We start from the raw sequence: 26,213 nt of genomic DNA on the forward strand, positions 1-26,213 counted from the left end.
AATATTACCTTAGTATTAAAATATATGAAAAGATATTTAAAATATTGTTTCCACTCCTGTTAGTTGTATGTTAATCTAGGCGGGTATATTGAGTTTAGAAAAGAACTCAGACAGAGGGTAAAAAGTCCTTTCTTCTCAGATGCCTTCTAAAAATGAAGAATTTTGGATATCATCAGTAGTTTGTGCTGCTTAACTGGTAAAATACTCAGGTGTATGCGTACACTGAAGATATATCAATGCAATCTATGTTTAGAGATAAAAGGTAGGGATTTTTTTGAAATCTCTGTGACTCTTGTCCTCTCCTAGAATTTAAAATCACAACCACTACAATAATGTTTCTAATTTTGAAAACATTTTTACCCAGGGAAGGGAGTTGAACCCACTGTTTATTAAGGTTACATTATCAAAGGTGACCAGAAAGTAAAAAACCTTTGATGTCACTACCAATCAGATGCAGAACATGTCCCCCTTCTTTCTAACTTTTCAGAGCCTACAGCCCAACAGGTGCAGTTCATCATCCAGGAATGAGAATTATAACCTGGTCAATATTGAGACTAAAGTTCAGTCCCCACCTGATAGCCATATCTGCTGTCGTCACCCTTGTGGCTTCACGTGTTTTGTTTTCGTTTCTGGTAACATCATGCAAAAGCACTGACTCAATTTTTTTTTCTTCCTTGTATTTCATCTGCACCTTAGTAGAGGGAAAAATAATACATATAGATACCTCTTTCTCCTCCTCAGATGAGACACTGGGTGTCACACCTAATTTCCTTAGCTGTCATATGTGAGTTCAGTCCACAGAGATTTCCTTGTGGCCTTTGAGCACCTGGTGTGTCACAGGGGGCATCTTCTGCAGTATTGTCTAACATTAGGAGAAAGCTGATAGTGATGCCTTCCTATGCTCTGTAAGGCAAGTTGTAGTCTGCTTGTGGTTCTATTCCCTATCACTAATAGGAAGATGGATGGGTTTTTTTTTTTTGTCCTCTCCAAGGAGAACAGTGTCCTAAAAAGACTCAGGAATGATCTAGTAAAATTCCATATAATATTGTGTAGAAAGCTGTGTTGCGCAATATCAATCAGCTGAAACTGATGGATCAAATTGATGGATCAGCTCGGAGAGAGTGAAAGCAATCTGTTAGAGTCTTTGGCTTTGAATGATTACTGAACAGCCCTCAAAAGCAGAAAGAAAAATGAACTGCTCAGAGTGATGGAAAAAATGAGCTCCCAAAACAACTGGAAGATATTTAAACATCACTCCTCAGTGTATTTGTGAGCAGTAGAAGCCAGCAAAAAGAAAAACAGCAAGGCACAATTACCATGAGTGATAATTCTTACATTCAAAGCTTCCATTTAATTGAAGCGCAGAAGGCTATTTTGCTATAGTGTGATTCTTTGAGGAATGTGGTATTCTGTAGAAAATTGACATGTGGCTGATAAATATTTGAAAAGAAATAACAATAATAATTAAAAAAAACTTAAATAAACTATTTCTGTTTTGATGAATTTAGTTTGTAAGTCTGGAAAAAAAATTGAGGCTCTGAGAAGTGGCCAGATGGAGAGATGAGGAAAAGCATCATAGAAAGCACAGTGGTGGTGTGAATTAATTTTGGGAAAGCAGTTGGAATTTTGCAGGCAGGGGTGGCATCCTGTGTACATGAAAGCCTGTAGACACAGCATGAGCTCCAGCAGTATGAAAATGATGGAGAGCTGAAACTATGGGAGAGATGAAGCAAAAAGGTGCCCAGAGTTTCAAGTTGGAGCTCTCTAAAACCATGGCTCACTAAACCACTTATGGCATGAATACAGTGTTTTGGCAGGACAGGCAATACTGAAACATTGCAACCCAGACAGAAAGGATGACAAAATGCCACTGGTTCAATGGAATTTACTAGAACAGCAGCATGTAATTTTTCTACAGGAAATCCCCAGATTGTCATTCTGAGAGTAAATGGATTATTTAGTCTTACCTTTTTTGCAGATGCACTGAACATCTGTACCAGATACAGTATTATTAATACTAAAAGAGACAATACATGATCAGTCTTCCAGTGGTGAGCTAAAAAGCTGAATAGAATAGAAAGTATGGTTAAATAAGAAAAAAACGGGGAAAAAAATACTGGTTTAGAAATACACCAAGCACTTCATGATGTCACCTTGTTGATGAGAAAGAATAAATCAGAGACTTGCAACATCTTTGTAGGAATGTCTTGGGAAAATTCAAAACTGAATTTAGAGATCCAATATACCACAGTTTTGAAAAGCAAATTTCTTTGCCTAATGACAAAACAAAATGAAGGAACTGAGGAGGTTTAATACTTTGAAAGGAGAGTAGGAATAAAAGGATTCAGTACATTTTCTTGTTAGTGCTAAAAGAACTTAGACCTTTTGCCCGAGAATATACTCAAAAGAACTAAATAAATATGTAAAAAGGAAACATTTTCCACTACCTACAAGGAGAGAAATTCTGGAGGAGATGGCTTATGCCAAATATTTTTCAACTCTTGATGCCTCAGCAGGCTTCTGGCAGCGTTTCTTAGACAAACAGAGGGTATGTTTGTGCACCTCCAACACCTCCTTTGGGAGACAGTTTCCCCCAATTGCCACTGGGTTATAGTTAGCACCAGAGGTGTTTCACCAGAAAATACAACCATTTTTTCTCTGATGAGGGACATGCTAAGACCTGAACAGATGACACTGTGAACAGGGAAACACAGTAGAAGGCTAAGACCAATGTTTCCCAAATAACAGAAGTGCTGGGCTTTGACCTGAACAAGATAAAAATAAATGTGAATGCCACATAGTGATTGAATGAAAATGAGATACAAAATTTAATAAAGTGTTTTAATGAGTTAATTAAAGAAGTCTTATCCTAAGACTATGCAAAAACCTCTCCTAAAAGTACTGTCAAAATATCTGGGGAGTCTCCAAGAGACAAAGAAACTCTCAGTATCATCAAGCAGACAAAAAGACTACATTCTATAATATATCATGTCATATATAATATATGCACATACATAATAGATAGGGCATATTTTTATATATACACTATAGAATATATAATTAAAGGTTGATGGAATTTCTCTAATTATATCAGCATTAAGAAAATATTGTTGCATTACTGAAACAGGCATGACTAAAGTAGCTCCTCACTAGAAGACACAATGCAGATTTCTCCATGCAGTTGTGGAAAAAGGTGAAGTCTGAAGACAGAGTTTCATAAAATAAATTGTTCTTTTAAGAAACAAATATAGATTCTGAATGTCAGAAGAGCTACAACTAAGAGTTTTCAAGAAATAAAATGTTAATGCACAGTGTGGTTTAGAAACAAAATTTAAACCCAAATCAGTTTAATCAGCTTGGTTAATGTTTGAATGTTAAACATTTTTTTTGTTCAATTCTATACATTTAACAATTCCACAACTGCTAAGGCTTCCACAGCATGTAAGTGATTTTGTATATCCATAATATACACCCACAAATTATCTCTCTGTATAAAATTAATTCAGCATAATAGAAGTATTGTCCTACTTCCTACATTTCCTAAGACCATTGATTCAGTCCATAGGAAGAATGTCTGAGGAATGCAAAAACAATGGGCTTTGTGACCCAGAAGTATTGTAAAGAATAGGAGAGAAATAAAACCCAAGGGAAACAAACAAGTGATGCCCAATACACACTGACCAATGCCCAGCCCATCCCTGAGCAGTGATTGGCAGCTCCCAGCCAACTCCCCCAGTTTATGCACCAGGAATGACGTTCCTTGGTATGGAATATCCCTTTGGCCAGTTTGGGACAGCTGTCCTGGCCACGCTCCCTCACAGGCTCTTGTGAACCTCCTCAGTGGCAGAGCATGGGAAACTGAAAAGATCTTGACTTTGGGTAAACACTATTTAGCAACAAGCAAAACTTCAAGTGAGTTGTTAACATTATTCTCATGCTAAATCCAAGCTACACTGTGGCACTGCACCAGCTACTAAAGAAGAAAATTAATTCTATCCTAGCCAAAACCAGGACACTAGGTAATACAGCAGTACAAAACTGTCAGAGCAGATTGGTATGTGTGTTACCTGCATGCTTATGAGCTGAGTCATAACTTTTGTAATCTTTTTATAGCCATGCAACATGAGATTAACACAGTCTGGTTCAACTTCAGCCTGAATAACCACATGAAGGCAGTGAGGAGATGCAGGCAAAATAGGGAAATATGTAACTCTGAATGGTGGACACTCCAGAGCTCTGTTTATCTGCAGTGCTACAGTGAACAAGTAAATAGATTTTAGGAAATAGCCAAAGCTATTATGTTTGCATGCAAAAATGAATCAAATGCTATGAACAAAATGCTATCTTTGTGCAGTCTCTTTGGTACAGTCTTACTATAGGAAAAAGTCATTTTTACACATCACAGCACATATAGGGGCAGCTGTGGACACAAAAGTAAACGAAAAATGTTACTTTTTGGAAGTAAAAAAAATTAAAATCTGCATTGATTTATTGTATCTGTGATTGGTATAAGCCAAGGACAGAAACCAGAATGGTAAAATCAAAATGCTTTCTTTCTGGTGTATCCAATATCAATGAATTCACAAAAGGAATTTTTGCAGGAAATGTCTATGAAATGACATACTTTTGTTAATGTCATCAGACAAAATCCTGATTACAAGAAAGATGTCTCCCTTACTGGAAAATACAGGCCATCATACATCAGTGGTTACCATTTGGCTGAGTTGATGTTAGGAGTTACATGATCTCAGTGCACCCTGGGAAATGTAATCCTTAAGTCCAAGAGAGAAAGGGTATGAAGAAATAGGAGACTTTAAAGATAACTGCCATGATGTATGGTAAAATTGTAACATTGCAGGGTTATAGAAATTTCTGCTTAGTTAAGCCAAAATTTGATTTTTGATTCAACAAGCTAAGGAAAAATATTTAAATACCTCAATGTCAAAACATTTCCATTTGATCAGATATATGAAAAATTAAATTTACTGAACAAAATGTTCTTAAATATTTCCATAGTCATTTTTTTTACTGCAGTTAGCTTTGATAAATATGAATAGAGAAAGAATTCAAACTACTAGAATTTCTCATGACATAAACCCTGTCTTTTTAGCCAATACACATAACCCTAAAAAGGGGGATTTGTTTGCATTTAATAAGTTTATTTTCTTCATAGGTTTATCTTCTTCATTAAAATAAAATTTATCATCATCTAGTTTTCATATTTTTGCTGTTATTAGCAAACAAAAATTGAACCTAAAAATAAGGAAACAAAAGAATTATACAGAGCTTACTTTCAAAATAGGCTCAACCTGTTTTACCTGAATATTGTAAGTCAAAGTACAATATTTTTCAAAAGGCATATGACAAATTCTGTTCCAAAGAAAAAAAAAAAAACTTTCAATCTCCTGCCAGTAGTTCCACAATATTCTGATTTTGTCAAGTACTTATATTCTTGAGCTTCGCAACATCTGTACTACAGCACGATGCAATGATAATTTCTTCCGTCTCTGTGCATTGTAATCACTTATGAAGATGCGGTACATTTATTTGACTATATTGTTAGAGTCTCTAGCTGGGGGATTTGGCTCTTAAAACTCTGCTTAAGGGAAAGACCAGTGATCTGGAAGTGATTTGTCTCCAGCTCAGTCTTGTGCCTTCAGATAAGCCTGGGGGCAGCGTGCCAATGTTTGAGAGGCCATGTCCTACCACAGTCCCTTGATCTGCCGCCTCAGCAGAGGTAGGGGACCTGCTTTTGTGGCAGCAAAGACACAGGAGTTGTTGATGTGTTACAAGCAGTGGATGCACCCGAGAATCATCACACAGGAATTAGAGCTTCTCTCCTCAAAAGGTGGCAGGACCAGAAGCACAACTCTAGTGCACCTACACCAACGCACACAGCGTGGATATCAAACAGGAGGAGCTGGGAGCTGTTGTGCAGCAGGGGTTTTGTGATGGTGGCCATCATGGGAACATGGTGGGATGGCTTGAATTACTGGACAGCCTTAGTGGAGGGCTCGAAACTCTTCAGAGGGTGCAGGCAAGGAAGAGGCACTTGGATAACCCTGTATTTTAGGAGTGCTGGGATTCATCATGAAATCAGAGTTCACAAAATGATAGTTTTGGATTCTCAGAGGAGGAAGGATGGGGAGCTAGCGGGAGTGCTCACTGAGCCATTGTCAATCATTTATGAACAGTCCTGACTAACTGGAGAATCCCGAGTTTACTGGAGGTTAGCTCAATGATCTTAGAGGTTTTTTCCAACCTAAATGTTTCTGTGACTATCAGTAACCAAAGCAGGGCATGGTGTGGAGCGCAGTGAGGATCTGGGACTCTCACCTTTGGACCTTTGGCAATTTGCTCTGAGCTTTCTAAACTGTTTGACTCAGCTGCTTGCTACAGACTATATAAATGGAGGTCCAAGTCAGAAGGCTCACTCTCCCTGAGGCAGCAGGGAAGACTTGAAGAGGGAAGAAAAAAGAGATAAAGAAAGAGCAGCAAGAGGGACCAGGGCTCACCATGGGCCCTGTGCAGCTCTTGCTGCTCTCCCTGCTGCTCAGCAGTGGTGTTCTCACACGTGAGTATTCTCTTTTATGTCAGTGCTCTTTACTGCTTTATTTATGAGTTATTAAAACAACAATATTAAAAAAATCAAAAGGACTAAGGCTTTTAGAATTAGGAAGGTTCAGTGTGGCAAAGATATAATTTCTTCCCTTCATAGGAATGGGCAGTCATAGGAGGATCCCACCTTAGAAAGGTCATTAATGTTGCCTGATGGCTTTTGAACAGATTTAATGTATTTTGCAACTTGTAAGGCATTCACTGTTTTTCTGTAGCATTGTCTTTTTAAACCCTCATGGAGCTACTATAGCTTGGAGATAGCATGCAGAATTGGCCTAGCTGTTGCTAACCTGTTTTGCAGCAAATGTGAAGAGAGAGAGCAGTAAAGCAAATTCTATTTGGCAGGCAAATTAAATGCAATTTTGTATTGAAGGGACTCAGTCATCAGTAAAAGAAGTAGGCCAGCAGAGGGGTTTTTTCCTAAGATCAGAAAAGACAACTGAGATCAATATGATGCTATGGATTGTGAGCTATCCTTGCTTCTCAAGAAGTGGCTTTTTAGAATACAGCTCTGTAGTGTTACCTAAGGCTTCAAGGAGCTTAAGGAGAAAAGTGAGTCTAGAGGTAATTATGCAGGTCTGGTTTTAGACAAAGATCTAATTCATCATAGGGACATCTTTGTTGAACTAAAATTCTGTCCTGACTGATGTTACACAAATTTATTGTATACAATAAACCTTGTTTCTAATTGCTATTAATTTTATTTAAATGGCAATAGTAGTATTTCTGATTCTATTGTTACTGTGACTGATGTTACAGTCTATTTCTATAGAGTGGTCTACTTAGAATTTCCAGAATGAAAATGTGTAAAGTGTGCAGAGAACATTGTGAAAATGCTGGCCTTCATGTGTTATATCCCAAAGAATGACATAGCATCCAATAAATGCAAAAAATTTAGTATATTATGTTTAATTTAATTTAATTTTATTTAAATAGAGTCATATGAAACATATCGAAGACTTATTGGAGCAAATAATTCTTCTTAACTTGAATAGGCTTCCAACCAGTGTTCTTTTTTTCTCCAAGGAATAAACTCTCAATATCCAGAAAAGATTTATTGGCAGAGAATTTTTGTATTAACCTTCAAAGTTGTCCTATTTTAAACATACAAAAAACAGAGTATAGCCATTCATCTATTTTGCAGTATTTTTGTGTGGTCAAATAGACTAAAATTTAAAAGTTAAATGTGTGATACGGTACATTTAATCTGTCTTGTTTTACAAACTTTTTTGTAAACAGTTTTTCCAATTTTTAATGTTGTTTGTTTGGGTTTTTTACAGAAGAAGAATCACCTGAAAGTGCAAATCCAGCATGTTCAAGTGAGTGATTTTTTGCATTTCTTTTTGTTATCTTAGGTCACTATTTTAACTGAAAACATCTTTCAAAGCTTGAGTTTTCCTAATCTTTTCTTCTGAAATAACTTAAATGAAAGTGATGGTAATATTCTTTAGTCCTTCTTGCCATTTATTTTAAATATTCAATTATCCATTAGGCTTGGTTCAAATAATTTTAAAACTTTCCTAAGACTGGACAAGCTGAGGTAAAGTTTCTGAATTTTCTTAAAGTTCTCATTAAGGAACTATTTTCTGTTGGATTTGTGGGTTTGTTGTTTGGTTGGGTTTTTTAAAATTTATTTCTTAATTGTCAGATGCAAATTCCTTAATCTAGAAATCCCTGGTTACCAAATGTGAAGCTTGAACAGTGAGGTTAAGTATACTACACTTCAGTGTGGACTGAATCTCACATTTTGTTTACCCTTCACAGCTGCTGCTAAGCCCACATAATTGCACTTAGATTTCTAACTAAATACCTATAGAATAAATCATCAACTCTGTCAGCAAGGACAGCAATTTCTTTAAACAAGCCAAGAGTCAGGAAATGCTGACTTTATGCACTATCTTTGTCATGAACTCTGACTGGTGCTGACTGCTCGGTTAGATACATAATGTTCCACCACAGGGTCAAAGTACTGAATGGGTTAGTTTGTTCTTAGTCTTCAGGGTTTGTTTTTTTTTTCCTTTGTTGGGTGCTTTAGCACCACCTCCAGGCAATTTGGTTTACTTCAGATTGCTGAACTACTTCAAAGACTGCTGGGCCTCATTGCCATTTTTTTGTTTATTTTGTTGATGCAGTTACTTATTTGTTACGTGTATGTCTAAGCTTACCATTTCTCTATTCCCTTTTTCATTGGTTTCTGTTTAAAAGCAGGATATGAAGCAATAATTATCACTCAAGCAATGTAGATACTGGCATTGCAAATTTTTCTGAGTACAGTTAGAGATTAGGATAGCCAAAAGTGACAGGATTAGTGATGAATCTTTTAATAACAGCTAATTCTAGGGTTAAATAGATAATTTAATTAAGTTCTCAAGTGTTTTTAAGATGCTGATTACTGTAGGACAGTTAGTTATTATTGCAATAGTTCTGTTTAGCAATTACATGAAAATGATCTCAACTAAAGTATGTAAAGCTTATAAAAGTGATAGTGCAGTAAGGAAATGAGACTTATAGCACTAATTTGTTGTCTTCCCTGTGTGTGAAATGGTGTGACATAAAGGGCAATGTTAACATTGCCATTAGCTTTTGATGTGACAAAGATTTGATAAAAGAAGACTAAGCTACATTCCTGCAGGCACAGGCAGGCAAAGTCATACAGATTTGATGGTGGGTATTTGGGTTTACACCAGCATTACCTATTTTTGTTTTTTCTATAAAAGTAAATCAGACTGCATATGGTCAGGCAGTCACAAATAACCACAGAGGAGCAATTTACGAAATTGCCTTTCATTCGGGATCACAACAGAATCAGTTCCAGTGAGTTGCTCAGTATAAACCAAGGGAACAGTAATTTTTGCTTCAGATTTATCTAGACTGCTCCAACACAGACACTTCAAGTGCCTGATCATCATCTTCATTTTGAAACAATGCCCGCAGTTTTAGCGGGAGTGAATTGTGATTGAGAATATTGTTTAGGTTATGTTACTCATTTCAGACACCAAAATAATATCTTATATTTCTGTATTTGACATAGAGGCTATTTTTTATTTGTATTTCTATTAGCACTTTCATTCATGCTTGCAGGGTTTAAAATGACAGCGGTGGGTTTGAGGGCAACAGGGAGAGGTTAAATACAGGGGGAATTCATTCTTTTGAGGAAGCCTATTAGGTTTTTGATACAAACACCTCTGGAAATACTCCCTCCTGTGATAGTTCTACTCATAATTTAGTCCTTTTCCCTTGTTCTGGATGTTCTCCAATTAACTAAAGCTTATGTCCACTAAAAATAATCTACCCTAGTAAATTTTTCTGATTTAATAAGTGATTTAGAGTAAATCATATTTCAGAGAGTCTGAGGTAGAAAGATTGTCCATAAATTCAGGTGAAATTGTATTGAGGAATTGTAGTTTTGGTGTGTTGTCTATTTTCTATGGTTTTTTTGCTTTTGGTCTCAGTCATGTGACTGGTAAAGCAGCTCCTTGTATTTGCATTGTGATGGAAAAATCTGAGCTGAAAGGAATCTTTTTGTTAACAGTTTGAAAATTACAATTTAATTGGCTCAATTTAGAAGCCATAGGGTAGTTTTAAAACAGTTTCACACTTTAAGTTCTCTCCTGTCTTTCTCATTTGCTTTTTGGGGGTGATTTGAAGGACAGGTGGGGTCACAGTGTCAGATCCCATCTGAGCAGTGGACCCCAAAACTTATGCTGCTCCCAGAAGTTTTGTCCTATGCTTCAGAAAGTATCCAACTGACATGAAGACATCACTTCTCTGTCTGAAAAATATTCTGTATAAGGAAATAGTGGGAGCATGGGTCTTCAGGCTTCCTTTTTCTGGCATTCATTTTAGTTACACAACACTAAGCACACGCTGTAAGGATTACATATGCATATCCTACCCAGGTCATAAAACCACTCTCATTTTCCCAATTGCAGAGGATGCAACCAGATTCAAACCCCTCAGAAAATATGTTTACTCATATGAAGCAGAGACATCAAGTGGGATCACAGGAACAGCAGATTCTCGAAGTGGTTCAAAGATCACTTGCAAGGTAGGCCAAGAGAGGTAAATACACCCAGCTGGGGAGTGTGTACTTAACAACACGGGAGCTGGAAGCTGGGGAGCATCCTTCAATGATTTTCCAAACAAGATCATCCTTTTGAAGGGCACCTATTGAGACTCATGAGGACTAAGCCCCCCTTGTTCTAGACAGAGGCACTGAGGATGGCAGAAGTCCTTCACACCTCTGTGCCCATACATTTCAATCCCTGGCTGTACTTTTACATGAGAAAGGGGCAAGACCTGGTACTTCAGTTTTCCTTAGCTCCCAGGCTCGGTCTACCAATGTCCATCAAACATTCTAGAAGTTGAATTAAAATAACTTATTGATGCCATGAAGTTCACATGAGAGCCTGCTGATGATATCTCAAGACAATATCAGGCCTGTAGGAGTAAAGGGTCCCATAGGCCATTTAACTACCCAACATCACCTTATCTTGCCCAAAACTTTCTCAACATAATGTTGGTTTTGAGGGGTTTTTTTTCCTGAAATGGAATAACTGTGGAAAATATTTTTATTTAGCACATAATGTTCTGATAGAGTCTAAACACATTGATCAGTGTAATAACTCAAGTTTTTATACAGTTATAATACTCACAATTCTCAGAAACTAAGTTTCTCATTTAGTATGATCCATGCTATTTGCCAAGCAAATACTTGCCCTCTTATCTCCTCCATGGAGTTACCTTAAGCTATATAGAGCACTTTGGAGTCTTTCCCAACAGCTGGTAGCAGGGTGATCCTGACACTTTACAAACCCAAGGAATTTTCAAAGCAGTAGCAGGGTGATCCTGGAAATGTGATAATGCAAAAAAGAATAACGTATAATATTGGTGTTTTCAGGTTGAACTGGAGGTACCCCAGCTATGCCGCTTCATCCTGAGGACAATGCATTGCTCCCTGAGGGAGACTTTTGGTGTTGACACTGAGGGAAGGGCTATTCTGAAAAAGTCCAAGAACTCTGAGGACTTTGCAAATGCCATGTCAAAGTAAGCAATGTCATTTATCATCAATACTTGGGACCTTAACATGGCTGCAGTGTAAACAGTCCACCCTGATTATGTTTTTCTTGGCATGGAACACATTTCATGATAACATGGTAGATCTGTAAGCTGATTCCACAGCAGAACTATGCCTGATATACTTAAGAGTTAACATAGTTCTCAATTGCCAGTAGGGAAGGGAATTTTACATACAACATTTTCACCTGGAATGGTTTCTTCATTTCTGCCATCTACATCAGGAAGTTGTTGGGTAGTGCCTCAAAAGATTATTGCAAGTGTAATTATTTTTCCTTCTTGTAAGCACATTCTCAAATGGCTGCACTCAGCTGGTTTAAGATAATTTTCCTTTGCTAACAGACTGTGCAATAGAAAGGCATTTGAGACTGAAGTCCAGATTTCCAATCCCAGTCTCTAACGGCCTGTGTAGCTAATCTTTTCCCTACCTATTTGCTTTTGTAAGTAATTTCTTCTACTCCCTCCACTCAGCTAGTCTCTAGTGCTTGTCAGTGCATATTTTAGTCATGCATCTTCATGCTTCTTTCAGTGCCTCAGTAGTCATCTTGTCTCACTAGCTATAGATCTCAAACCAACTAGAGACAGTGTTAAAATATGTTTTACAAAAAACAGTTAAGGTTTTCTTTAAAGACTCAGACTACTAGTGAATCCTTCCCATCATTTTGTAATTTATTGCAGTAGTTAATAATTATCTCATTCTAAAAATTTATTTATCTCCTCTCTGACTTTATGCAATTCCAACTTCCAGCCATTGCTCTTGGTATTTGCTTGCCCTTAGATGACGTAATCTGGTGAAATCAAAATGTCCTTGGTTGGAATTTTGCTGCTTTAATAGTAGTACTTTCTGTTAGTAACAGCAGTGAATAGTAAATAATGATAGACCAAGATAAACATGGTGCTTTATCTCTAGCCCAGTAGGTTATTGATAACATGTTCTTCACTGTGTGGCTTTAATATGATTTCATACTAATGTTGTTTTACTGGGGGGCAGGAATGAGCTAAAATTCAGCATTCAGGATGGAACGAAAGTCAAGCTGTATCCAGAGAAGGATGAGCCTCTGAATGTACTGAATCTCAAGAGAGGTATCATCTCAGCTCTCCTTGTGCCAACAGAAACGGTGGAAAACATAAAAACGATTCCAATGGTAGGTCTTTTGAAAGCATTCACTTTATTGTGTTAACCAATGGAAAAAAGCTTACCTAGACAGAGTTATTCCTGAACATCATTTCCAAAAGGCCTGGACATTCAGATCAGAGAGGGTGCCTTTCAGGCAGATTAGAAAATGTCTGACAGCACAAGCAAAGGCACTGACTTCTTTCTGCTTTCCAGGATACTGTGTATGGAAAGTGTGACAGTGAAGTTGAATTCAAATCCAGAAAAGGGAATGTTGCAGAAGATATTTCAATTACCAGGTACCTGAAAGGCTGTGACAGCTTCAGTCCCATCAGAGATCATGTCAGCCCCATTGCCATTGTAAAAGGACTAGTAAGTATGCCATTAAAAATTATATAATGTAACCTTTTTCACACCAGCACTTAAAATTATAAATAACCACTCCCATGACTACTTTTACATTTATTTTTTGAAAACATAGTTTTATTGCTTCCTTCCATAAGATCAGACTGCAGTATTGTTGGCTGTCAATAGAGAAAAACAGATGCAGAGCATGAGTGCAATTACCTTCTTTCATGTTCTTCTCTATTTTAAAGGAGAGCTTTCCATATATGGAGTTAGAACTATTGATTATTCAATAATCTATCAGAGCATAGACAAATTGGGTCAAAATTTTCAAAAGTCCAATTTTATCTACAACATTTAGACCTCTAAAACTTCAAAGTATGTGTAAGGTCCAGGAGGATAGGGCTCTAGATGCCCTTAAGTTAGTGGTTTAACAAAATGCTCAGTCTACCTGTTAATCCACAATGATCAGATGCAATTGCTTGCATGAATATTGTAAGATTTCTTTCTGATATGATGGCATCTGTGCTTTTGGGCATTTTAACTAAAAAAAAAAAAGTTTCATATAATGCAGAAAACGCATTTTATGATTTCTGCCACTTGTACAGCTTTTTGTAGAAATCTTTAAAATTTGTGTAATGAGACTGAACATCACAGTTGTTACAAGGGTACTGAACTATTCCAAAAATTACAAATTTGTTTTATGAAGGAGCCGTTGTTGTAGGCAGCAGGGGATCAATCATGAACTACTAACCCAAGCACCTCAATAAGGCCTGAGGGAACATTTCAGTGGGATTTTTGCCTGAGAAGAGACTTAGGTCCAAAGATTGTTACTGGCACAATTTTGTCTTTGTGGAAGAATGATTCCAGTTATGCACCTCCATTTCCAATATGTAACTGTTAATCTTACAGTAAAACTATGTCAGCCTTTAAAACTATGATTGTTTCCTATTCTACTCAGTAAGCTGACTGCCAAACTATTTTACAGAGCACCCCGTTATCTGCCCTTCTGAAGAGCACTCAGTACTGTCATTACAATATTGATGCAAAGAAAAGGCACATAAGAGATGTTGTCTGCAGTGAAAAGCACCTGTTTCTGCCTTCCTCATACAAGTAGGTTGCTCACTATTTATCATTAGCCTGTATTTATAAATATCCATTTTAAATGGTGATGTATCCCATTCTGCCCTGACTTCATCCCTAAATGGACATTTTGTTTTTAAGAAGGCAGGAGGCCTGTCAAGACCTTGTAAAAGCACTTGGACTTAACTAAAGCACTAAATTTGTCTTTCTTTCCTAGAAATCGCTATGGTGTCATGACAGAGGTCAACCAGACTCTGAAGCTTGAAGATACCCCAAAGATCACTAGCAAAAATTCTGATGGAGGTATAGGAGGTATAGCTGCAGTTCTTAATATTATAAATACAGAGATAAAATATAAATACAGGGACAATTTTTTCATGTTTTTTAAATAGTGAATTGATTAAAGATGAGGGGACCAAATAAACTCATCATTTTAAATGAAATTTTATCAACTTACTAAGGAAAAGTTTGAGTATAAAATGGGAAAACCTGAGAAGTTTAAAAACACCCCTAATTTTAAATAATCTTTGTGTTTTCATTTTAATTTTAAAATTATTCTTTAAAAATTTAAAATTATAATTTGCTGGAAAAGTAATTTTAATCTCACTGGAAATTAGTTTAATGAAAGCTTTTCAGCTACCCATAATTTCTTAAGCATCTTTTAGCTTCAGTGCCAAATGTAAACAATCCACTATTACGATACATTTTGTTCTGAAACACACTTTTCTGACCTGCATCTGTTAATCCCAGTCATAAAATATTTCTTATAACATATATTTATTAAAAGCTGAAAAGGCAAAATATGCTAATATAAGAGTTGTTAAGGAATAATCTTCATGAAAATATAAAAGAATGTGTACAAATATTCAACTTTTGGAACAATCATATTAAATTCCACAGCATTATTTTTGTAAACTGCTCAGCTGCTAAACTTCAACAGTTATCATATTAAATAGTGTACATACTTTGTATTTGTACTGAGTGTATGACAGAAGATAAAAATTAACGCAGCTCCCTGAGAAAGACATAAGGAATGCAATTTTTTTTCCAAATTCTAGATGCACTGGAAGAGAAGGGACTTGCACTGGAAAGTACAGATGCCAAACTGTCCAGGCAGGGCGATGCTGTTCTGAAAACCCTTCAAGAAATGCAGAAACTTACAGCCTCCCAGGAGAACCAGCAGAGAGCAAGACTCTTTTACAGATTTGTCTCTGGGCTGAGGAGTTTACACAACAGCACTCTTGGCTCTCTTGTTCCAAAGATGATGGAAACCTCAAGGTGTGTTTCAGCAGTTCACCGTGCAAGAACATCACAGATCAAAGCCATGGCAAAACCATGCTATGGTTGATGATTTGCTGTAAATAATTTTAAATTAGAGGTGTATTAGATATAAAGAGTGTCTTTCAGAAAGATAAGTGTTATGAGAACTATACAGAGAGGGAAATAAGGAAGGGAGCATCAAGCCAACTCTGATTGTGCCTGACACAATCCTTCGGATGCGTTTTTATAGCCAAATCTCTTTCATGCAGCTTTGCTCAAGGACAATGGCTGTTATTCCAAATCCCCAAGTGTGACTTATAGCAAAGAACACAGTTTTGAGAGTGAGACTTCAGCAGACATGGAAGAGTCCAGCTGTTGGGTCGGACCCTGCCCTCCACTCCACACCCTTACTCTTTTGTCCCAGCTGGACTTGAGCCAGTTTACATATCCTTTATGTCCTCCATCTGTAAAGGAACTAGAGCCTTAGTCTGTGTCAATATATTAGATGATAATACTTAAAGTTGTGGAAAAGTCTGTTGTGAAGGAAAAGAAAAAAAAAGATATGTCCATGTAATGATCATATTGTTAATACTTACTTGTTCTAATTTAATTGGTTTATTAGTATAACTTGTAAAACAAAGAAACTTCTTTTTCATAAGAATTTACATAATTTGCTTCCAGACACACATAAGCTTACATCATTTATATTAAAATACCTTGATAAACCTGCCATATGTTTGTTTCAAACAGTTTGCAGCTATAACTGCAAACAGGGAATTAATTAATGAAAGTCATCTCTTCGTCTTTCAGCTCCATCACTGTCCAGGCCCTGGCCCAGTGTGGGACTCCAGAGTGCTACAGTGCAATCCTTCAAATCCTGAGAACTGGAAATGTGAATCCACTTGTGGCAGACCTGGTCACATACACCCTGGGGCTGTTGCCTTCTCCAACTCCACAAAGAATACGGGAAATTCTTAACATGGCCCAGTATCAGCCAAGTAGAGCTTCATTCTATGGCTTGAGTCATTCTGTTACTAAGTAAGTAATGATAGCATGCAATTGTACAAAATTACAATGCTTTGAGTAAACCCAAAGAGTGTTCACTTTTGGAGGATATTTTTATTTGAATGTATTTGCTCTTTAGGAATAAAATATAGACATGTATTCTGTTTCTGATATGTTTATCTATTTCTTTAGGTTCTACAACGAGAAGAAAATTGTGACAGAGGAAATAGCAGATGTTGCAGACTTCATGGTATCACTGCTTGGCACTGATTGTTCTGGGGAAGATGAACTCACATACCTCACACTTCGGGTATTTTTATTTCCTTCTTTCCTCATGCAGGCTATTATTATAATACTAATATTATATTAGATTGTACTATATGACATTATATTATATTATCACATTACTCTACTTCTCTTGGCGGAGAGGAAGCTTTTATCATCTTTCTGTGTTTTCTTCACTGCCAGGCTATTGGAAACATGGGTGCAGTAATGGAGAAAGCTAAACCCAGTGTGAAATCTACTCTGAAGATGTGTATCAGAAATGAAGCTGCATCACTTTCAGTTCAGAAGGCAGCCATCCAGGCATTCAGGAAAATGACAATTACTGAAGAGGTAACTTGGTTGCAAGAACCAGGATAAATTGTTCTCAGTTCACGTTGGCTGTTCACACGAGTTACAGAATATGCAAAGCTATTGCCATTGTTTCAGTTCTGCTATCTCCCTTTTAGCTGGCTCCAGCTTTTCAGAACCCCTTTAGTAGGTTTCCACACACATAGCTGGGAAACCTCTTGACTTAGTGGGTGTTGCTCTTTTAAAATGCAGTTTCTTTCTATAGTTAGTCTCAGTTTAAATGGGAAGATCAAATCTGTTCCTTTTAGTGTCTTAAGTGGACTTCTGCTTATTTAAAAGTGGTGTTAACTAATGAATTACCTCAGACTTAAATGTATGTAACTAAAAAAAAAAGTCATGTCCATATTTTATATTGGCACTTTGTTGTCATTGTTAACAGTACTGGGTAGATGTATTTTTACAACGCAGTGACATTACAGCATCCCTTACAGAGTAGGTATCATTGTACAGAGCATTTATGCTCAGTGTGGTGAGATAGTTTCAATATTGAAAAATTTCTTTTCTAAAAGATATGCTCTAATTTCCAGACAAGGCTTAAAAAGTCTGGGAGACTGGAAACACCTGAAACTCATATCCTCAGATTCAGTTTAATACATTTAATTTTTTTAATTATCACTTAGCTTTAAACTATGTTTTTAATTTTCCTGCAGCAGTAGATTTTGAGCATCTTCTTTTCCTAAGCGGAATGATCTTTTTTCTAAATTTTGACAAATTGTCTGCACTTATGATTCCAAATGATCAAAAATCAGAATTCTTAAGTAAAAGTGTAATCTGTATGTACAAGATAAAAAATAAAAGATTAAAAAAAAAAGCAAACAAAAAAGATAAGGGGAAAAAAAGAGGGGAAAAGTAAATTAAAAATATAAGACAATAAAGGATAAGAGAGACTATTTACAAGACTATTTAAAAGTGAGAGGACAAGGGGAAATTAAAAGAGAGCAGTTTTAGATTAGACATTAGAAATAATTTTTTTACTGTGGAGGTGGTGAAGCCCTGGCTCAGAGAAGCTGTGGATGCCCCATCTCTGGAAGTGTCCAAGGCCAGGTTAGAGGGGGCTTTGAGCAGCCTGGTCTGGTGAAAGGTGTCCCTGCCCATGGCAGAGGAACTGGAGCTAGATGGATTTTAAAGGTCCCTTCCAATACAAAGGATTCTGTCATCCTCTGATTCTATGAAAATCACTTTTAATAAAGCCATAATTTCTATGATGTTTTCTAGCAAAAGAAAGTTTAACAAAATAACTTCAAAGAAACTGCAGTGATAGGCTGTAGAAATAAAGTACAAAAATAGGTATGCAGTCACTAAAGACTTGGACTCAGTGATCCTTATGGGTCCCTTCTAGTTAAGAGTATTCTGTGATTATTTCACCCTGTATATTCCCAAAAGAGTTTAGCAATATCATCCATGAGCCAGCTCATCAATTGAAACTTTTCTCTTTTTGTGTAGGACCGTTCAGCCCTACTCAAAGCATTCCAAGAACTGGATGCACCCACAGACAAACGCCTAGCATCCTATCTCCTAGTGATGAAAAATCCCTCTCCAAGTGATCTTGCAAAGATTTTGAGAGTCCTCACAAAGGAGAAGAGTGAGCAGGTGAAAAGCTTTGTTGCCTCACACATTGCCAACATCCTGGACTCTGAAGAACTGGGCATCGAAGAGTAAGTGAAATTTGGGTGTATATTGGTCTCATTGGAAGAAAAAAGTTTTGGCCATAGTTGCAGTAGTAGTTATCTAGCAGTGGAGTTTTTGACTGGTTTTTCTGTTTATTTGAACAAGCACATCAGCTGAATAAAATGGCTTTGTCAGGACAGTGCCAGATTATAGTCTTTTCCTTAAGTCTTATGTTTACAGTTAAATGTGTGCAGAGACCTATCCATTAGCAATCAGCACAGCTGTATGAATGCCTGTAAAAGCATAAAAAAATCCCTTAACTAAGACTAAATGAGTGTTTGGAATATATACTAATCATATTTTAATTGCTATTCTCTTCCCTAGTCTAAAAAGCCGAGTTGAAGAGGCTCTGAAAGGAAATCAGCTCCCAACAGCCAAAGATTTTAGAAAATTCTCACGTAATTATCAGATCTCAAAAAGAGTTTCTGTACCTGGAATTGACCCCATCTCTGCCAAAGTAGAAGGAAATGTGATATTTGATCCAAACAGCTATATTCCTAAGGAAACCATGCTGAAAACCACCCTGCATGCCTATGGATTCGACCCAAGTGATGTCTTTGAGGTACAGCAATTACCAAAAACATTTGCTAGTATTCGGCTGCTTTCTTTCTCGTTTCTGTTTTCTTATAACAACTTTCTGTGAATAATGCATTTTTTTTACAAGCATTGGGAGAAATCTAAAGATCAATGTGACTACAAGGGGACTTTGATTTGGTCTCAATGGGCTTTAGAGCAAGGCATTCATTATGTGATGTCGCTTGCCACTGACTGGATGGACAACCCTGCTGAGGTTTTTAAAGGGCTCAGGGTAAAATGAACCCATCCATAACAAATTGACTGTGCTAATGAATCATCACTGGCACACTGAAGTACTCATCGTAGATTTTAAGTGAGATACAATCTATGCGTAGGTTTTTTGTTGAACCTCAGCATACAGGTAAAATTAATTATAAGACACAGTGTTCCATATCTTCCATTAAGAGTCATGGGCTTCTAGGATACATTTTAAATGTATTTTTTGCTCCCCAGAAATTCTGTTTGTTGTAAAGTTCCAAAGAAAAGGGGGCAACAAAGTCTCAGTTATGTGTTGTCCTTTCTGTTCATTTCAGCTTGGCTTGGATGGAAAGGGATTTGAACCAACACTGGAAGCATTGTTTGGAGAGAATGGATTTTTCCCAGACACCGCAACCAAGGCCTTGTACTGGGCTGATGGCAAAGTGCCAGAGAAGGTTTCCAAGGCACTTTTTGACTATTTTGGTTACTCACAGGATGGCAAGCAGGATCAGGTACAGCTTGAAAATGTTCTCTGTGCAGCACAGCATTCCTATTTTTACACAGAAATTGCAGCACTTAGTGCTTTACTCTATATGTTCCTTCTCCTCTATGATGAGATAAACAGAAATACGTAATGTCATTTAACAACATGTCTTTTTAATCATATTTGGAGGGGTCTTTGTGTGGAGAGAAATCTCTAAGTGCATGTGCAGAATAGCTGACATTCACAAAGTACCTGTTCTAGATATATGACCTTACATACTTACGAATCTGTTTTATTGCTTTCTGACTGAATTTTCAGGATATCATGAAAGGAATAATACTTAACCTTGAAAAACTAATAAAAGACTTGGGCAGCAAAGAAGCTCCAGAAGGAAGAGCATATCTAAGGATCCTGGGAGAAGAACTTGGGTACATGAAACTCAGTGATTTTAAACTGCTGGGAAGCTTGATTTTAAAGAGTGTTAAAACTCTTCAGACTCTTCCCGAAATGGTACGTTTCTGATGCAGCAATGTGCATTATCAACTCTTTTTTTTCAGCCAGATTTTTTTAAGATTTAAATTGTATTTAACTATTATGCAAAAATATTTGATACCAGCATGAAAATAAAATTATTTAAAATAAAATATCCAGGCTTATGTTGAAGGATTCTGAGAAATCTATGAAAACTCCTCAATAACCAAGTGGCATCCTCCTGGAGGATTGGTGAGGGGAAGGAAGAAGGGAAAGTTTAGATCATATTGTGTCATTGAGATATTTACTGGAACAATTTCCAAAGCTTTGGTACTGGCTATTAAGTTTCATAACTAAATTTTAAATTATGTGTTAATATTAAAAATGTCATCCTTGTCATGTTAAAAAGAAAAGATGTAGTACATTTTAGGAATGTTTGGTAATATCCTTCTTTCATTGAAATGAAGTAATGCTTTCCCATCGACTTAGGAGAAACCAGAATATTACGTGGTATCTAAACCAATTCACATTTGTATGTGTGTGTTAAGGTAGATAACCTGTGTGTATCAAGGCTGGTAGAAAATCTGGTATTCATTTAAAGTTCAGAGTTTGCTGACAGTCTTTAATATATTTTTTGAAGCAGTGAATCTGTGGAAATTGGATTCTTACTCCATATGAAATTAACTTTTGGATTATAGAGTTGCAATCATTCCCTGATCAGTTTGAAAAGTACCAAATGTGCATATTCCAAAGTGTGGATTTTTTAGTGTTCATTTCCTTGTTTGATTCCCAGATTGCACAAGCCATCTCAAAAGGTGTTGACAGGGATCTGTTTGTCCACTACATATTCATGGACAATGAGTTTGAGCTTCCAACTGGAGCAGGTTTGCAACTGAAGTTTGCCATGTCTGGAATAGCAACACCTGGAGCAAGGGTAGCTGCAAAGCTTCATCAAAAAAGCGTAAGTTCCAATAGTTGTCTATATTTTTTCTCCTCCTAATAATCTACATTTTAATTTATGGATTAAACTGTAAAACTAGAAAACATTTTAAAGATTGAAAAATGTTCTCAATATTAAAAAACCCTAACTCATTACAGGTCTTGGTGAATTTGTGGATGCAATTTAAATTAGATTAAGAAGAAATGCATATAATAAATTGCAAATGAGACAATAAAGTTTATGAATTTAAAGTATTTCAACCACTCTTTCAAAAATAAAACTTTTTGGTCTGTTTTTTTCTCTCCCCCTGCACTCAAAATACAACAGTAGAAAAGCTACACCATGTGAAATTGCTGTTCAAGCCTAAAAGTTAACAAAACATTTTGTTGTGGCCAATTCAAAGAGAAAAAAATTTGATTAGCAGTTAAAATAAATATTGAAAATTGAGTCAAGTTAAATATTTTTTCACTTGAGAAAAAATATCTGAGAGAAAACATCTTAAAATTTTAGCAAGGAAAAAGCATGTGACACAAAATTAATTATCCACTTAAAATTAAAAGAAAATAAATTTTTCTATTCCTTTTTACAGTTCTAATAACTACCTTGCTCTAACCAAGTCAGTATTTTGTAAGAATTTCTTATTAGTTTCAGTTAATCTAATTTTTAATTTTCTACCATATGCAAGATCTAAATAAAAACGAGAAATAAATCCTCAAAGTTAGTACTTGTTGCCCTTCAGTTAGCTTTGGAATATTTTCCAGAATTTTGCATTCTGTCCCTTCTTTCTTAATGGCCAAAGCAAAAGCTTGACAATAAGCCAGTGTGTGTTTACAGAAATTCAAATCTTTGATCCATTTCTTTTTTGTCAAACAGTTTGCTCATTGTCTTTGAAAACTGCTAATTTTTTTTCTTACAATGGAGAACTGGCTCTTGTCTTCAGATTTAAAAATACATGCAAGTAGCTCCATATATAAAATCTTTCTGACGCCTGAGTATTTTTACGTTAAAATAGATAGGGATTCTTGATGTTATCATCTTGCTGGTTTTTTTATACTACAATTACCACTTATATGGGCTATCTGATTATGTGATTTGGGAATCAGATTTTTTGAATAGCAAAATCAATTCTGTAAAACTTACCTCTGTATTAACAGGAGTGATATGGGTTTTTTTGTATAACCAGCAGGAAGTGTATTGGACCAATAAATACCCCCTTTTTTTTATTAAATAGATGCAAGCAGATCTCATTGCTAAACCTTCAGTAGCAGTTGAGTTTGTGACACACCTGGGAATGAACATGCCTGAATTTGCTGGAACTGGTGTGGAGATGAATTCTAATATATTTCATGAATCTGGAATAGAGGCACATGTTAGTGTAAAAGCTGGACAATTGAAATTCAGCATTCCTGCTCCAAAGAGTCCAGTAAAACTCCTCAGTATCAGGTAATGAGAACTGAATGAGAACTTTCAAGGCCATGTTCTTCCTTCACTTCTTGGTTTTTATTGTGGTGGAATTGAAAAGCTAGGGCAGGCATGGAGAAATTTTCAGTTCAGAAAAATCCCAGACATTGTAAAACTGGGATAACTTCTTCTGTAAGACAAGCAAATATGCCAGATAAGTGATGACTTGAAGTCGTGGCTTACAGATTATTTGTCAGTATTTTTTAAATTTTATGCAAGACTTACTATTTCCATTATTTTGTTTTCTTTCACATAAAATTATTATAATAGCAATACATATTTTAAATTGAATTTAAATGAACTACTTACATTAATTTTAGAGAGAGCAAATTGCTCAATACACTAAATTATAATTATCATTAATAATACCTACATCATTTAAAGCCAGATGTTATTTCAATTAGCCCCTACATTAATGAGCGAATTTTATTCAGAAGTAACTGTGTTAATAGGACATCTGAGCTCCTGTCCTGGGAATAAATTACTGACTTTTCTGTTCCAGCAATACGCTGCATTTGGTGTCTCCAGCCAAAACTGAAGAGATTCCAACTCTGATAGAGAACCAAGAAACCTCAACTTCTTGTAAGCCTTTCATACCTGGTCTAAATTTCTGCACCAAAGTATTGTACCCTAATTCCACTGACACAGAGGCAGTTCCATATTTTCCCTTGACTGGAGAATCCAGGTAAGTCATGTCAACTTAAACTGTGTTTATGTTGTGCTAACTACCTTCCTGCTTATTCTCCAGTACTTTCTCACATCAAGCTTACCTTTAAAAATCTTTCAAAACCTACTGGCAGCAGCAGCTCAGAAAGAGAGCTGTTGAGAACTGTATGATTTCTTCTGTTTGTGGTCATGGACAAAAAATGTTACTCACAAGTCATTTGTTTACTCCTTCTGTAGATTTGAGGTTGAATTAGTGTCCACGGGCGAAGTAAAGGAATACTCTGCAAGTGCAAACTACGAACTGCAGAGAGAGGGAAATGACCAGATAGACACCTTAAAGTTGGCTGTCCAGGCAGAAGGTAAGAGTAAAAAAAAAAACGGTGTGGTTTTTCTTGGTTTTGAACTGTCATTTTATAGAAAAGACATTTTTAGTAATAAATCTTAATAGTATTCTTAACAGTGTAAGATAGAATACCATTTTCACACCCAAGCAGGCCCACAATTTAACTACATTTCCTTTCATGAAATCCCAATGCAAGATTTCCATGATGAGAGGCTGATTTTATATTTTGCATGATTTTAAGAAAAGTGTGATGTTGGTGAATGGAAGCAAAGAAGAGGAGATGTTCAGGGGGTCTATATAAGCAAGAGAAAAATATGTTTCTTATGAAATACGGAATGAAAGCATGCAAAATATCTGTAAGGTCATTTAAATAACAAAAGTATTTATGGGTCAGTGGGTCAGCCCAGGGTGTGTTTAGAAGGTGAGAAGAAAAATGGTGACCCAGTTGCTAATCAGACTCATTAAAACTTGTGTTAGATCTTTAGTGGGATATAATTGTTAGCTGATTCTTTTTTGTTCTCTTTTTAAGAAAAGTCCAAACATATTCCATAGTTGTAAATAACCAAAGTACATTATATTTTCTAGGTGTAAACCAGCATGAGGCCACACTGACCTTCAGGTACAACAGAGGCAAAAAGATTTTGACCAGTGATGTCCAGATTCCAGATGTTGGTGTTGACTTTGGAACAAACTTCAGAATTACTGATGAATCCATTCCTGGGAAGAAAGCATACACATTTGTCTTAGATGTCAACAACAAGAAGATTACAGAAGTTACTCTTACTGGCCAGATAAGGTAACTCAGTCAAACATTTGGAAATTAACAGCTACCTTTTAAAAGGTTTCACTGGGTGTAAAAATTTGGAGAAATTTTATATTGTTTTGGAGAAATTTCTTAAATACAGAGACAGATAAACTTGCCATTGAAACCCCATTATAAAAACTTTAAAATGTTTTATTTGTAATACATCAAATGCACACATATAACACATTGATTTTTTTTTCCTACTATATGTATACACATAATTTGTATTACAAGTTCCTTGAGGTAATTCTTCCATGTTTGCACACACATGACTACAAGAATGCATTGTACTACTGTTATTGCAGGTGTGATAATCCAAGGATATAAACAAGGCAAGGCTTGTTCAGAGAGGCATTATCTTTTACTGGATATGCTTGGCTCTAAAAAAAGTTATTACATCTCCCCATGAAGAAATCTAATGGCACTCAGTAAGAAACAAAACCAAAAACAACTGAGAGCTTCCTGTAAAAATTCCCACGCTTCTCAATGAGAATATTTCCGGGAACATCTACAGGGGAGCTAACAAAAATGTTCAGCCTGCCAGGGTTTCTAAAATTGTCTGCCTCACAAGCCCATAGTGAAATGGGCTGATCACATTCTTTAATAAACCTCAATCTTCCATGGAATTCTGTGATCTTGATGGTGCCCCAGGGAGTCTTTGTCTTTGCTGTTCATGTAGAATTGCCTCTGATATCAGTGGGAGCTTTGGACAGATGTCAGAGACCTCAATTCCCTTTCATTTGCACTAACATAACATTAGAAGTTTGCTCAAGTCAACAAAGTTACAGAGATATAAAATAAATGTGAGTAAAGGAAAATGAAGCCCACTGGCATAATATATTTTGCCAAGTGTTTTGTTTCTATGTGATTCATGGCCACAGTCTGCATCCTGAGTAGAGAATTCAGCTTGAGTAAGGCATTTAGAATTTGGTTCAGTTACAACTTTACCAGGACAGGTACATATTTCCATCCTTTTCACTCCAATGAAATTAACACAGACTCATTACTGTGTGTACCTGCAAAGTAGCACTATAGTAGTCTACTACAGATTTTCCAAAGTAACTAGCAGAACGTGAAAATATTCATTGAATTAGAACAATTTTTAGAAGTTTGATTCAATCTAATTTTTTATAACACCTATTATGCCTTTGCTATAGATTTAAATGCTGAAATTGCTCCTGAAAAAATACAATTAAATATTTTTATTCACATATGTTTTTACTTTCACAGATATGCTGGAGTGGAAGAGGCAACATTAAGAGGCACCATTTCTTTTCCTCGCCTGGAGACTGAACTTAGAAGTGAAGCATTGGTTAATTATTCACCAAACAAAGCATATCTTCAGATCAGCTCAGCTGCAGCAATTCATGAAAACTCAATTTCAAAAAGAGTTCTTCTCAGATACGGTAGGGGCAAAAACATAATCCAGATACAAAACCTGTAAATTTAAGAATCTTTTTATATTTG

General features: G+C 36.2%; 1 protein-coding gene across 1 annotated transcript in view; it reads left to right on the forward strand.

Annotated features, from left to right (window-relative positions):
- Positions 1-6,416: 6,416 nt before the first annotated feature.
- APOB (apolipoprotein B) overlaps positions 6,417-26,213 on the forward strand; it is a 36,517-nt gene continuing 16,720 nt past the window's right edge. Inside the window, 22 exon segments of the mRNA XM_038132009.1 lie at positions 6,417-6,574; positions 7,899-7,937; positions 10,551-10,666; positions 11,519-11,664; positions 12,686-12,839; positions 13,025-13,180; positions 14,142-14,266; positions 14,454-14,548; positions 15,295-15,514; positions 16,307-16,534; positions 16,694-16,811; positions 16,970-17,116; positions 18,578-18,789; positions 19,127-19,364; positions 19,912-20,088; positions 20,379-20,570; positions 21,325-21,492; positions 22,703-22,914; positions 23,435-23,617; positions 23,836-23,957; positions 24,527-24,737; positions 25,977-26,152. Of these exon segments, the coding sequence (XP_037987937.1) occupies positions 6,517-6,574; positions 7,899-7,937; positions 10,551-10,666; positions 11,519-11,664; positions 12,686-12,839; positions 13,025-13,180; positions 14,142-14,266; positions 14,454-14,548; positions 15,295-15,514; positions 16,307-16,534; positions 16,694-16,811; positions 16,970-17,116; positions 18,578-18,789; positions 19,127-19,364; positions 19,912-20,088; positions 20,379-20,570; positions 21,325-21,492; positions 22,703-22,914; positions 23,435-23,617; positions 23,836-23,957; positions 24,527-24,737; positions 25,977-26,152 (3,493 nt within the window). The 5' untranslated portion in view covers positions 6,417-6,516.

Source organism: Motacilla alba, chromosome 3 (assembly GCF_015832195.1).
Source record: "Motacilla alba alba isolate MOTALB_02 chromosome 3, Motacilla_alba_V1.0_pri, whole genome shotgun sequence".
In the NCBI taxonomy this organism is placed as follows: Eukaryota; Metazoa; Chordata; class Aves; order Passeriformes; family Motacillidae; genus Motacilla; species Motacilla alba.